We start from the raw sequence: 15421 nt of genomic DNA, 5'->3' as shown, positions 1-15421 counted from the left end.
TTACTAGATTTAAAGCTCCTTTATCTCTGCTGCCTTATATATAGGTGCTACTTTTTTTTTTGTATTAGAGTTGCACAATATGTCTCAAATCCCACACTGCTTTCCTCTATCTCATTTGTTCATGTCTATCTCAGCTCATTAATTTTTTAAACAGTATACTTTTTATTTTCTGCTGGCCAGATGCTTACTATGCACTGCAGAATTTTTGCCATCCTGCTTTCAGGTAAGATTTGCAGGATTTAATATCACAGGCATTTCAGATCCTGTTCAAATAGCACAGCAACCAAAGTGATCATACTTTTAAAGATCGAGTAATTTCTGGACTTTGTGTCATTTGGAAACATAAAGTAAGACAAAAAAAAAAAAAATCTCAGATCTTAGTGATTTTTCGTGCTATGAAGACAGCAAGTTCCACAGAGGACAGTAAAAAAGCTTTGGTAACATGTAGTGAGTCGTGAAGAAGAGTAGGTAGCCTTTTATTTGTAAATTGGCTTCTCCCCGCTCTGAGTTTTAAGGTTAAATAATTTAGTGATGCAAAAGGGTGACAGGACAGCTGACAAAGCACACTCTGGTACTCCCTTTCCTCACCCACCCCTGTGCTGTATGGAAGTTCTGCTCACCTGAGCTGGCTTCTGCCGGCCCTGTTGCCCCCTGGAGGGTCCCTGGGAGTCAGCAGCAGTAACCCTTCCACTGCACAGAGCAATTCTGCCAGCAACCCTCCAGACCTGCTTCCCACTCTGAATTCTTATTCAAGGTCAGCACCTGCAGCAAGAAGAGCACTTTTCTGCAAGTTGACTTTGCACCCATTTTCCTTGCATGAAAGACCTGCTGAATCCAACCAATATATTTTTTCCCATATATTTTCAGAGTGAGTCCCTTGCTGTATGCTGGGAGTACCTGCAGCTTTGTGTGTTTTACTTTACCAAATGTGAAGACAAATGCTGCTCCAGCTGAAATCAGTGCTCCTCCGACACTGGATTTTATCCTGCGGTTAAGGTGAGCAATGAATCCTTGGGTCCAACCTTGTGACCTACCCACTGCAGAAGCACAAAACATAAAGCAGCAGCATGGATTCTACCCTCTTCTCCACTTTTTCTGCAAAGATAATTTGATTTTTTCATGTAACTGATTACACAAGGTGCTTTATTTGGCACCCTGGTGAGCGATGGGGCCGTCGATGGAAGCACCATAACCCACTTTCCTTCCTCCAGCTGGAGCTAAAATCAGAGCAAGGCTCTGGACAAGAACAAAGAGAAATTGCAAACTTGTCTCCGTTAGCAGAGCACCACAGAGCTCCCTTCCTGACTGCTCCAGCAAGGCTCTCAAATGACATAAAATGAACAAAATGAGCCATTTTTATATTAGCATACAGTCACAGCAATGACACCAACCAGGATGGACAGAGGGTTGCATGATGCAAAGATCTGACTCTGCCCTTATACCCTGCATCTCTTTTCATGAAGTGAATAAAAGCTGAGTCAAACCTGAATCATGATGAGCAGGAACTGCAGTAAAATTACAAAAAAAAGTCACTCAACGAACTGAAAGAAAAGGAAAAAAAAAAAAGGGCTATGTATTGGAGTCTGAAAAGGTGGATCAATAGGGACGGGAACATCTTGTGCTAGCCATGAGAAGCTCTGTGCGGGGGTTTGCTAGTTAGATAAGAGGAAGCAGAAAGGACGACCCAGGAGGGAGCAGGAAAGTGAGCAGGGTTGGCAGAGATGCCAGGGAGGCACAGGACAATAAGTGCCTGAGGCAGTCACACACTTCATTAGGAATGAGTAGTTGGACATTGCTGGGGAACAGGAGACAAAATTCGGGCTGAAAGGCAACCACCGATGGAGAAATGTGCATAATTCTGGGGATAAGAATAATTTGGGTCAGGCCACGAACAAGCTGCTGTCGCATCTCATGGAGCAGGTCGCTGCTGTGCTCTGGCCAGGAGCTCAGCGGTCCGGCGCACATCTTGCCTGGTGGGATCCCGCCTTGAGAGGGAACACGGGCATCCTTAGCGTCCGAGGAGCTGAGAGCTGGTGCAAGCACTCCGCGCCGCCTGGCGCTGCCATGGACTGGGATGGTGCGGGGGTGAGAGGAATCAGGCGGGAGACAGCGGGGGATATGGGCCAGCATCCCACGGCAGGGCTGGGGAAGGGGGGATTCCATCCCACAGCGCCGCTCCCATCCCGGAGCCCATCGGGGCCAGACGTTCCAGGCCGGGGGTGCTGCCGGGCTGCCCAGCAGGGCTCGGGCTGCCGGCGGTGCCTGCGGGATTCGGCCCCGCTACCGCCCCCGCCGCGGAGGTTTTGGGCTGGTGAGATGCAGCCGGAGGATGCTCCGCGCTCCCTTCGCCACGCCGGGGCTGGACCAGCCTCGGCAGCGTGCGCCTGCGCCGCCAGCCTTCCTCCCCCTCCCGCTCCTCCTCCTCCCCCCGCTGCCGGCCCCTCCTCCCGGCTCTGGCGGTGCCGGCTGCCGGGGCGGGCGGCCGGCGGGGCCGCTGTGTCCGACAGCCCCGGGGTTATGCCCGGCTGCAGGCGGGGCGCAGGGCCAGGGGCAGCCCGCGGCCGGGGCTCCGAGGTGTCCGGCAGGAGCAGGGGGCGGTGATCCCCACCAGCACCCCCGCCCCGGGAAGGGGTGCTCGGGTGCTCCGCGGCGGGGGAGGAGGAGGAGGATGATGCTGCTGAGGATGCTGAGGATGCGGCGGGCCGGAGCGGAGCGGGGGTACCCGGGCAGCGCCTGGGTGTGTTGCTGGCTGCTGGGCTGGCAGGCGGCCGCCCTGCAGCTGCCGCCCTGCGAAGAGGTGAGATTTTCCTCCTCCTCTTGGGGTTTTCCCCATCCCGAAGGGCGGGTGGGGGATATTGCACTGGCTCGGGAGGAGGGTGGCATCCCAGCAAGGGGGTGTTGCTGGTTGTTGCTGACTCCCCCAGAGCTGTCCGTGGGATGATAGAGGGGTCAGACCCACGGGGAGGACCCTCCGCTGCGGTGCGGGCCGAGCCCCCCCGCATCACGGGTAGAGCGGCTCCCTTGGCCGTCGGTCGCGAACCGCACTCCCCACTCCCCTTGCCCGCGGTGATCGCTGCTCCCTTCGGTGCATGGAAATAGTAGAGTCCCCCTCCAAACGAAGGGGGCTCGGCCGGCCTCGCTGTTTTTCGAAATACTGTGTTAAATCAGCGCAAAGGTGGAGAATAAGGGAGGGTTGGTATGTCAAGCTGTCCCGCCTCCCGGTGTCAGCTCGGTGTGTCCGGGGCTCAGCAGTGAGCGTGACAGGGGGAGAGAAACTTTCTGGCTCTCTACTGCTGTAAGAACCCGAACCTGGAGGGACTTGGTGTGTTCGGAGCAGGGACGCCCCGCACGGCTGTGCGGGATGCGGGGCTGAGGCGGCTGGACAGGGATGTGCAGCCCCGGGTGGCCCCTGAGATTTTCCGGGGAAGGGAGCTGGGTTTCATGAAGCTCTTTTCCGGGGTTTCCAGCCTCACTCCTACATGCAGGGAAATCCTCTCTGCTGCTGTTAAAGAGCAAGTGGGTCTTTCCTGTGTTTTAAACCTGCTGTAGAGATGAGGAGGCTGGGTACCACTTTCCCAGACAGGTCTAGGTGGTCGGGGCTCTGCTCAGGCAAGCAGAAACCTGTAAGTCGGTTAACATCGGTCTGTCCCCTTCCTTCTAACCCCCTCCTATCCGAGGATGCTCTGGGACCAGAGCTTCCCCACTTCACGTCCCGCAGTTCCACCGTTTAGCAAGAACTAATTTGTACATTTTCAGAGTGGGTTGGGGGTGGGTGACTGCAGCCAGGTGGGAGCACTTGGCTGGCAAAGGGTCCTGATCCATGCTTGGAGGCTGTTGCACTCTGGGACCTCCTCGGCTGGGGGTGCAGAAGACCATGTCTCCTTCCTGTGGTGAAAGAGGGCATTTCGGACCCGGGGAATATTCCCTCTTTGCCTCTGAAATTTACTTGTTGTCTTCCAAGTAGCAGAGCTCAGTGCTAGTGTAGTATGGGAAATCTTGCCGTAGGGAGAGGTGATGTCTAGCAAACCAGTGTCTGTTTTGGGCATGTTTCTCCTAAATGTTGATCATTCTCAGGGCATGTTTTTCCTAAATGTTAGTCATTCTCAGAGAGAGGGATTTATGCAGCCACCTGCTTTAAATTACCTATCTCCCTTTTCAGCTAGTGAAGGGAAACAGGTACTTTTAGGTCTGTTCCCATCCTAAAGTCTTCACTTCAAAAAAATGAACCTGTGCAGATGGTTAAATGTGAGAGCTGAACCAGTGCAGTGGTACCAAAAGTGTAGAGCTGGTATTGTGAGTATCTTGTGTTGGGCTTTAGGTGTGCAAATTCTCTCCGGAGCCCTACTCCCATACCCCTTTGGATCTGGACCTCTGTGCTTTTGCTTTTTTTTTCAGAGAGGCTAACAATGTTGTTTTACTTGACTTGAATACTCTTTAAAACGGAGACAGTCCTCACTCACATGGTTAAAAAGCTGTGTGTTACTTGTGCTGGGGGGTGTGCAGCCATGAAAGTGTGTCCCAGAAAATGTAGTTACAAACATGTCTGGATGGAGGCAGAGGGGAAAAAAAATGGAGCTTACGAAGAACCAGGATAGCAGATGAACTGCTTTACAAAAGGGAAAAATAGAAGTTAATGGTTTTGTCTCAAAACTTTGCCATTTGCCCCAGTTCAGCCCAGTTTGAATGACCTGAGTGTATTGCCATTAAAATCACATCAGCTCCCAATGAGATTGACTCTGGTTTGGGCAGACTCAGACAGGGATGAAGTTGTGCCATTAGAAAGCACAGCCTGTCAGAGGGTATTGCAGTCCTCTAAAGACTTGGTAAACATCCTTTGTTTTATACCCAAAAGGTCTGAGAAAGACAAGGCTTAATGTACTGGCAGGTAGTTAATTTTCAATCTTCAGGGGATCTTTTTTCAGCAGCACTTCCCCCCCCTCCTTCCTTGACAACTTGTTTTTCTGTTCCCTTGCTTACAAGAAATACAGATATCTGCTGGTTTGTGAGATTTCTGTGCTGGCACAACATTTGGAGCAGTGGGATCTCTGGCTGTGCCTGAGGCTCCTTGGTGCTCTGATTACATAGATAGTAAAATAATAATGTACAGGAATGTCACTTTCCAGAAACCTTTTTGTCATTGACTTAGCTTGTCAGGGACTGTAGTAGTTCAGCACACTGGATTTAGGAGGGGTGTGTTTGTGCTGCAAACCAAAGGTACAAGCAGCTTGAATGAATATTCCTGTGAGTTTTTGGAGTAAATCAGTACAGCCGTAAGCTGTATTCAGTCCAGGCTGTGATGGTCATTCACATTGTGATCTCTCCCTGAGCTCTCCAATGCCAGCAGCAAATTTAAAGGTGGTTTGTGCATCTCCAAGAGATGGAGGCAGGCTCAGCTTGGATGGCTGGGGTACCTCTGGGGTACAGAACCTGGGGAGACCCATTACTGTACCCTATGCCTCTGGTGACTTGGCAACTCAAATTAGGACAGTAGTAGAAGAATAATAAGTGCTTGGTGAATTCTTTCTGCTATGGCAATGATGATCAGGGTACTCATGCAAATGTTTCATGTGTTGCATAAATTATGACTTCGAGTGGAATTGATGACACCCATGCTTTTCACTGCCATTAAATACACATTAAGCTGTTATGTTGGAAATAATGAGATATTCATGCCAGTCCCCCTGCTGCTGCAGGGACAATGGTTGTTACATGTTATGTTCCAGTGTTTGGTGCTTTTTCTAAACTTTTCAACTGAATGTGTCTTCTTCAGCTTCCCCTCAGAGATTCACCCAAATCTGAGCAGATTTTGCCTTTAGGACATTTGATACTCAACCTAAATAGATCTTTTCTTAATTTCATCTTTCCTCTGTGTTGAATAACAAAAAAACCCCTAAACTCACTGAGTGACTCTTCTCTTCTTAATTCTCATTCAGCCACATTGCTTTCAAAGAGAGATGCAGATCCTGCTGGCAAAGATGTTTTCTTTCATACTCCTGTTCGACTCTCAGTTGTTATGCAGATTGAGAGCAAGCACATGCCTTTGACATTGATAATAAATGTGATTCTGATACATTGCACGGTTTACCTGCTGTTTCAGTAGACAGGTAAATTAAAGGGTAATGCTAAATGCTTTCTTTAAGGGAATGTATTTTTGCACTAGTCTGCTAGAATGCTTATGGAAAAGACAAAAAAAAAAAGAAATGTTCTTGGAAAATGAAAGAGTCTTTTGTAAAATCACTTGCAAGGCAAAGGCAAAAAAGTCTTAAGAATAAAGGGGAAGCATGAACTTGAACTTTGGTCAAGTATGGTGGATTTGGTGTGTTGAAATAGCACACATTTTCATGATGAGAAAAGGTTAAAAAGTTGAATATGTCTAAGCTAAGTGTGAAGTTTTTAAAGTGTATTAGTATGTTAAATCAGGATATTAGGTAGTGAGCTAAGCAGCCTGGGAAGCAAGGTGAAATTCTGTCTTTCTATGTAAAGGATGGAGAGGAGATGTGTCAGTCTTGGAAAGATGTTACATAAGCCTGCACGCCTGTCACCACGTACACATGGCAGGAGTAACAGGGATGTCTGTTGGCAGGAATCTGAATATCTGAAACACTCTCGTGTTGTCAGTGAGCTGTACCTGCTTGGGAAGAGGTTTGGAGTCATTGCAGAAGGCTCTGTAGAGGCAACCCATGTGCTGACGGTGAAACAATTTGGGTGGGTGATTAAAAGAAAAAAGAATAAAACCTGTCAAAGTGGTTTTGTGCCCTATCATTAGTACTCAGGAACCGTGAACGCTGTGTTTGTTCTACAGCTGGTTAATGAGCGCACAGTGATCACAGCAAAGGGTGGGGCTGCGTCGGTAAGGAGGGAGTAACTTGACAAAGGAAGAGAAAGAAGAACATGCATCAATGCGTGGGGTAGAGAAAATTAATGAGATGCAAATCTATAGGATAAAGCAGAAATAAAAAGGATTTTTGTGCACATGAAAGGCTAAATGTTTTTACTGTTAAAAGCTAATACTTTTTTTTTTTTTTTAATGTAACTGTAAACAACCTCTGGGACTGTTTGATCTCCAAGATTCATTTAGTCTCTGTTGGCCTTAAAATCTCTGAAGGGATTAGGTCATTTACGAAGGAATTCTCCTTCTTGGTTGGTTTCCTTGCTGTCCCTTATTGGTACCCTTGTCCCTTTCTCTGAAGCATCTGCATTTGCTATTTTGGCAACAGAGCAGGTGGTATCTCCACCAGCTGCTGGGATGATCCAATGTTATATTCCCTAATTTCTAGCCACCTTGAAAGATATTAGACACTTAACCTATGAACAATTCATAGTCAGCCGAAGAGGCTGTGGAAAGATTCCTATGCAGACTGTTTTATTTCTTTCACCTCTTGCTACACAGAGTTGTGTCTTTGTGGGTGAAAGAGAAATGTACAGCTTCCATTTTCTGTGGTGATGAAGGGTCATAAAGATGATGAAAGAGGAGCAAAAATCAGGCTACAAAACTGGTGACAATAAAGTCGATGGAGTGGAAACATGAGCACAAAAGGTGAGGAGACAGATGCTAAAACACAGGTACCACAGCAGAAAGCACATGGCAGAGCAAGGTGGGGGGAGCACAGGAGAGACTGGTGAGGTGTCAGAAATGAAAACCTGAGAAGGAAGACAGATACTGGCATAAAAACTGGATAGTGAGCCATGGTTGTAATGATTCAAGAATAAGAGAATTAGTCATAGTGGAAAGTGCTGTAACAGACCATAAACTCAAAAGAGTAGTGGCCATTAAACCAACACAAGATTGCATTTCTCCCATCATCAAACATCCCTGGATCATTCAGGGTGAGATTTATCATTTATAAAGAAGGCCATGATTTTATTTTCTCTTTTTCTTCATAGGTTGAGGTTGAGTGAGAATGGGAGCTGTGCTGGGGTTCCTGACACATCCGTGCATTACGGAGTCAGGACTACCAGCCAGCCAGGGGCCAGGATGGCTTTTTGCAGGGATTTGGGCTGTCAGCTGCCTTCCCCGGGCCACACTGTCCACCAGGTGTTGGTTGGGAAAGCTTTGGCAGTACTGTGTGTTGCTTTATGCCAGATGGTGACCTGGGTCAGAAATGCTGGAATCACTTGAAGGGAACCTTTTCCGCGAGCCTGACCCTGTGCTCAGCGAAGATGTTGGCAGGGCTCCCACCGACTGCAATGACTGTGGGGCAGAGCCAGGGGCTCTCACACCTGCAGGGCTCAGGCTGTGGGCAGCTGGGAGATGCCATCACTGCAGGCTTCGCTGTGTCATATGGTAGGTTGCTGTAAACACCTGCTGAAGGAAGTGGTAAGCACCAACTAAGTAGAAAACAAAAATTAGAGAAGAACAGATAAAGGTTGGTAAAAAGAAAGGTAGCTTTGAATGCCTTATACTTGAGATAGTAAAGAAATATTGTTTGGCAACAGGTCCCAAATGTCTCCCAGATGGTGCCAAGATTTTTCTAGAGGCTGCTGCTATGGAGGTCCCATGTTGTTATCCAGCACGGCCATATCTTCCCTAACCCTTACACCTACCTGGAAAAGAGTGTCCCGCTCACTACCCCTTGGTAACACCTTAGGTCTCACCCTGGACCTGAAAATACGTTTAGATTTTGAATGCTGGTAGTGGGAACATTTTGGTTTTCAGTCTTTTGAAAACAAAAACCGCTGGTTTTGAGGCGAGAAATAGATAAACACCCCTTTTTGTTTTTTAACAACCATCTTTTAAAGCAAGCAAGCAAACAAACAAAACCCTTTCAATTACAAAACATTATCTAAATCTCATAATGACCTTGTTTCACAAGCATTGTGATACCCTCTGATAAAGAGTGCCAGACAGTAATCGCTGTGCACTTGGGACGTGGGCTCAGAGCTGATTTAAGATGATCTAGGACGGCGTGTGCAGCTGAGCCGCTGGCTCTGCTGCTGGTGCTGATGATCCTGTCACTGTGCTGAGTCAGAACTAACGCTGATTTGGCTGAAAACTCACCTGCCCAAAGGAAAAAAAAAATTAAAAAGCCAAAAGAAACGGGTGAGGGTTTAGCTGGGAGAATGGCAGAGATTACTCAGTCATTGTTTAGTTTCTGGGGGAATAGAAGTGGTACAGGAGGCTTTGGGACCCACCCATGAGCACAAGTCTGGTCTTTTATTTCTAGAACATAAAATTTTGGTGGGATAGAGCTAGCCTGGATTTACACTGAGATAATGCCAAGGGGATTGTATTTCCTGATGTAGGAAGAAGAAAACCAGAGCTGTGTGTTAAAGGTGTGAAAGAATTGCATTGTTGCTCTCTGTTGTGCTTTGACTTAAGGGATGCAAGTGCTGTCCCTGTGAGGAAAGGTATTTGCTGGCTGCAAAACATGTTTTCAATCAAAAAAATAATAATTCCAGATGATGGTGTATTCCCAACTAGAAAATTCCTTTGACATTGAATTTTTACTGCTACAAAGAGAAGACAAATCACTCATCCCATTGATATGTGATTAACCTCTCTTACCTGGTAGTGTTTTGCGGTCAGGAAATACAACACACAACAGAGGTGATTTATGGTGATACTTGAAGACTATTGGAAAATACCTACAAAAAGTGATAGGAACTGTGTTACTTGGTGGTGAAAATGCTTAAATTTCATTTGGTTAGATTTTGTTCCACCTTAGAGGTACAAATATTTTCCAGGGATAATCCACAGGAAAGTGGGTCAGGGTGTTTGGGATTGGTTAAAAGACTATGCTCACCCTACCGAGAACAGGAACATCAGGAGAAGATACTGCTGTAAACAAGGTGAGCCAGTCCATGAGTATGGGCAGATCCCTGTCCCTCTTATAGTTAGTAGGGTAGACTGAGCCAAAAGAGCTATATTCTATATGATAATTACCGATGTGGGTTACTAGTGCTAATCTTATAATCCAATTTGATGAAAAACCCCTGCTTTGGGGAGAGGGTGAACTTTCCCTCTGAGGTTGGAACTGACCTGAACATGCTTAGAGGTGTTTTTGATGTAATGAATATGGTCAGAAAATTGAATTGCATTTGATAACGAAGTCAGAGGGAGGAGCGATGGAGATGCCATTAACATAATTGCTGCTGGCTTGTTAAAATACAGTACACGTTTGATAGTAGAGAAATCAGTGTCTAAATTGATTGTACTGTCACAGGAAACTGAAGTGCACAAGGTGGTGACTGCTAGCAGCCAACTGAAGGGTAAAGGTGATTTAAACCTGAGCTGTTGACTCTTAAAGTGTTCATTTCCCACAGTGTTTCCTGTGGTGTGTGAAATCCTTCTGGTTTTGTGCTTACTCTCTGAAGTTTCTTAAAGGAAGATCTTCACACAGGCTGGTCGTGTTTTATACACACAAGGGGTGGTGCTGTGCCTTTTGAGAGATGTAGAGGAGAAATGGATGACTGCTGATTTTTCCCAGCCTTTTATATCCATGGCTCCCTCCTGCTGGGAGGTCAACAGTGCTGATCAAATGCTGCTTGTTTCTGGTAAGCTGCTTTTTATCTCCAGCTCTGTGGTTCCCTGAAGCAAATGAAGAAAAGAAAGATTTCCCAAGACAGTTCTTTTCTTCTCTCTTTTGTTTGTTCTTATTTAATCCAATTTTTTGAAAATACAGACTTCTCTTGAAAGGAAAGAACAAGGGGCCCTAACCAGACTTCTTTACAGTAGGATTCATGCTTGCCTGGAGGGACTAGGAGCTGATGTTCATCTCAGGGATGCTGGGGGAAGGCTGCATGATAGAACTGGAGTGGGAAATGATTCAGCTTATCATGCTGCACCTTTGTCACAAGCACCTGCCCTGCAGACCTGCTGATGAGCAGCTTGTCTTGCCTTGTGATGAATGTCAAGTGTCCTGATTAGTAGGAGAGTGGCTCTCCCCTAGAGCTGCTCAAGCAACAGCTGAACCCAGGCCAACTCTCTCCGCTTCCAGAAGATCTGACAGGGTGAATGTCAATTAATGCCTGGTTTTGATGCTGAATATAGGATACACTAGGGCTCTGAATTCTCCTTTTTTAGCTGGAAGCCCACTGTTCTCTGTGTTAGCCTCTGCACAGTGAGAGGCAGTGGATCCAGAAGCGTTGCTCTATCCTGCACCAAAGGAACACATTCTGTTAGAGTCAAGCCATCCTTTTAGGGATGCACCAACCAGGTATTACAAATAGTTCAAGACTGAGCCCTGAACTGCTACTGAAATAGCTGTGATCAATGATCACACTCCCATTCACCCCAGCTAAGAGGAGACATAATGCCAAGAACAATCAATTTCTGTATCTTTCTGTTTTCCAGTATTTTTAATGGTACTGAAAGCTAACCCTACTTAAATGTTTGCTGGCTCCTCTGAAAAGTCATTGCTTTGCAGTTCCAGCTTTTAAATTAAAACAACCCCAGACAAACCAGCTGGTTTGCTGCATTGCCCATTGTGATACTGACCTGCAAATCTCTTAAACTGCTTTGCTAAACAAGGGAAAAAGATGTCCTTAAAGCCTCATGATGTGGTCATGCAGGAATCACAGCTTTCATTGAAAAATGTGGGAGAAAAGAGAAGTTAAGTTGGCTCCTCAGTATTGAAGAGTTGAAAATGTCGGCTTTGAAAATCTGTAGAGTTAAATGAAGTGGAGCTAAATTGCATAGTGTTTTAAGGTCCTGTGGCACTTAAATAGGTTATATGAATGTGATGGGGTGGAAGCAATGATGCCTGACTCAAGGTTTTGGGAGGCTTTATGTGACTGTTACTGAAAGTACAGTTTGATTAACAAACTTTGACATTATTTAAATTTAGCATTCACACTGTAGATAGTCTGATGGGAAGACTCAGTAGCACCTCATTGGGCACCACACATGCTAGAAATAAAAATAAATTATTGGGGCGATCACCTGCTCTCATAGGTGGTCTCTGGCCTGCTAAACAGGACAGACCCAAAGAGCTCTGGTCCCTGAGCTGTCAGTGTGCTCCCTGGCATGGATTTGCCCATGGCATCTGGCACAGCATGGGACACTGCAGTAGAAGCTCTGCATGAACTCCACAGGAGTCTTGCAGTTAGGCAGTAAAGATGAGTGGAAGCAGTTGTGTCATGGGATGATGATAACTGGGTACATGTTATATGTTAGGAAGGCATGTAGCACACTCAGTTCTTCAGGACAACAGAAAACCATTGTGAAGAGACCTTGCTCCAGTGATCCATGTATAGTCCAAGTGTGATGGTGTGGAAGTAACATGGGGCAGAACCAGCATTTCATACCTTAAAAAGAACTTACCTTGCTTTTAATTGTACAAGTTAGGCACCTAGCTTGATCTAAGTATCTAGCTGTCAAGACAGAGACAATCGCCACTCAAGATTAATTTTTACCATCCTCTAAGTGATTTTTTTGCTGAATGTGCACATTTTCTTCCACTGTCTACAGAGGGATGCTGGCTTTTGCCAGGTAAATGCTCTGCTTTTAGTTACCTAAAGTAAAATAAGGACCCATCAGTGGAATCAGTCTCCACTGTGAGTTACATTAGCTGTTACACAAGCTACAAGGTCACTTTGCAGCACTCTGTAAGCTGCAGGGTTGAGGGTGTTGTGGTAAGGCTGGGACATCACAGTGTTGCAGCTAGGTCTCTGCAGTGACCTAATTACACCGAAGAAGGGATCTAAATCTTTGCCTCTGAACTGCTGAATTAGAAGGGAAACGCAGCAAGAGCACAGTCTTAGTTCTAGAGAGCTGTTAGTGAGCCAAGAGTTTTTATTGCTTTGCCTTGTAGCAGCTTCCTACCAAAGGTGTATTATCACACAGCAGAGTCCCTGTCCAGGGAATAATTAACATCAGGCTCATGCCAGGGTAAATTTCTGTATTGTATATGCAGCATTTATCTATGTCTGTCTGTCTGTCTATCTCTCTCTCTCTAGACACACATATTTAAGCTTGCCTGTAATGATCAGCTTGTAATTTGTCAAATGGGCTAGACCTTGTGTCTGTATTTAATTTCCCACTGCAAAAAGGCAGCTGCATGATTTTTTATGGCTTCCCATGTGCGTGGTTACAGGCTGGCTGCATTGCCCAGGCAGGTAAACCAGCTATGAATGCATTTCTTTCTTTGTGTCCTAGGCTGGGTCATACCTCACGGGCACAATCAGTAGCAAGGGACAGCTGAGGAGCTGTGCCTGAGCAAAACCCTGATCTCTCCCTCCTGCCTTTCCCCTAGTCCACGGGCTGATGAGTCACTGCTGATGGATTTGACTGATGCAGCCCTTGTGATAACACATTACCCTGCCCCTGGAAAAGGCTTTAATGGGTACGGACAAAGCTCTGCCTACTGCTGTCACGACAAGCTCATCCCTCACCAGATCTGGGTTGGATGCAAGAGGGAATTTTGCAGCTCCAGGCACTCTTTAGTTGCTAGAAATGCTGACAAATAACGAATTTGACTTTGTAGCTGCCTAGGAAGCTTCCTTAGCCCTATGGGTAAATCTGGACTTCAGAAGAATTGTGTATTGAGTAGGGCTTGGCTAGACCCTGCTACCAGAGATCATTTTAACTGGAGTTAGCAGCACAGACACAGAAAAGAGTCCAGAAGCTGAATGTAGCTGATGGCCAAGTTAAATCTAAGATGTGTTTTCTCCACCGTTTACTTAGGTCAGGCTGCCTTGGGCTGCTAGTTTCTCCTTGGTTTTATTTATTAGTTACTCTTGCAGTGAAAATGGACTCTGTGGGCTTGGAGACAGCCCAGGAGGGCAATACTGGATGAGGCTTGCTCATAAGTGTACAGTGTTACATATTTTTCTTGTCAGGCTGTGATTTAAGATATTGCTTTGCTCAATGAACTGGGTTATTTCACATAAGGCAGTTAAGTGCTCACAAAGGGCTGGTTCTATCCTGGGACAAGTGGTTGCAAGTCAGGCAGAAGTTCCCAAGCTAAACCTCCCAAACATGATGTCCCTCTAGCGACACAGGTGTCATCAGTCTCTTTTTTGTCCTTATTTTTTCCCCCTCAAAACGGAATATTTGTAAAAACATAAAAAATTTCCAAAATTGAGTATTGACAAAGATTCAGCTAAAAATTATTAAGAAAAAAGGTCTTATTTGCTATGGGTAGTGTTTTTTGTTTTGTTTTTTTTTCCTGTTTGAAAATACTCAGCCATCTGGTCAGCAAACAAATAAAATGCTGAATGATATTGGCAGCAAAACATCCACTGAAAAACAATGAATGGGAGAAGCAAACAGTTCACAGTCTTTCTGTAGCCTGGTGGGTTTTGGTTTTGCAATATTTTTTTCCACAGAGAAGACTCCTGAGTAAAATTTGTATTTGTGAAATGCAGAACCTGGTAATAATCTTTGTATAAGTAAATGCAGCTTTGGCAAAGCCTAACGTCAATAAAGTTATTTTTATTTTTACTTCCCCACAAGGATTAACTGTGTTTGGAAAAAGAAGCGCACCTTTTCTTCATTTTCAAAATGCTTAATTTTTTAGTATTACATATAAATGCAATACTATATATTAGTGTAATATAATATTGTAAGTAAAATTGTACATAAGTGTAACAAAGGCCTGGCTATAAACATGTTTTCTGTCAGTGTGGCCACTTTGGTTAAAATTATATGAGTTCAAGTTCTAGTGCAAATCACTTGTTTTGACACAAAACTGACCAATACGTGTAGCTCTTACCCCTCTTCTTTTGGGGACTATTTATATTGGTAGAGGAGACTTTATATTGGGGTAACATTCCCTTCCACACTGAAGGTTTATTTCACTGATTCACTTTCTGGCTGTACCTAAAATTCAGCCCCTGAGGAAGTCAAAGTCTGAAGGGGAAAAGCTGAGCCCAGAAGTGAGCCAGACTCATCCATCCCCATGGAGAGACTGAGGAGCACACCAGGAGCACACAGACATGGGTCGCTAGTGACGAGGGAATGAGGGATGGCTTTGTCACATCCTGCCCTGTGCAGGCCAAATACCTCATGGGTGTTTTTCACATAGCAACATCTCTCAAGAGAAAGGGAAATGTGGAGCAAATGCATTTGGTAGGAAATTGTAGAGGAGGTGACAGGGCAGAAAAATGATACGAGATCAGACAAGCGAGCATCACCCAGACTCCCCTCTAATAACAGTGTTGTTCCTTTTCTAATATTTTTCTGGTGCCTGCTATGAAAAATTCTTACACCTAATGGAAAGTGATAACCAACAGCAGAGGGACAGGAGTGGAAGCTTTGCAAAATGCTCATGCATGTGCCTGCTTTTAAGCACATGAATAATTCCTCTGAAGTTTGAAAATGAATGCCTTATTTAAGATGAAGTTGATGTTAAATACTATCCTGGATTAAAGTCAGAGAATTCTGTGTATCACAGAGTCAATGCTCTGACGTAACTGAGATATATTATTGAATTTAAATCTTTTGCTTCCAGTAAGTTGAGGATTTTTCTTTAGGTGCAGT

General features: G+C 45.5%; 1 protein-coding gene across 1 annotated transcript in view; it reads left to right on the top strand.

Annotated features, from left to right (window-relative positions):
• Positions 1 to 2467: 2467 nt before the first annotated feature.
• Positions 2468 to 15421, top strand: part of ELAPOR2 (endosome-lysosome associated apoptosis and autophagy regulator family member 2) — a 96985-nt gene continuing 84031 nt past the window's right edge. Inside the window, exon 1 of the mRNA XM_048301018.1 lies at positions 2468 to 2797. Coding sequence (XP_048156975.1) covers positions 2669 to 2797 — 129 coding nt within the window. The 5' untranslated portion in view covers positions 2468 to 2668. The remainder of the gene's footprint in view (positions 2798 to 15421) is intronic.

This window comes from Corvus hawaiiensis, chromosome 4 (genome assembly GCF_020740725.1).
Source record: "Corvus hawaiiensis isolate bCorHaw1 chromosome 4, bCorHaw1.pri.cur, whole genome shotgun sequence".
In the NCBI taxonomy this organism is placed as follows: domain Eukaryota; kingdom Metazoa; phylum Chordata; class Aves; order Passeriformes; family Corvidae; genus Corvus; species Corvus hawaiiensis.
The sequence above is the reverse complement of the archived record's forward strand: the minus strand, read 5'-3'. Positions and strand labels throughout refer to the sequence as shown.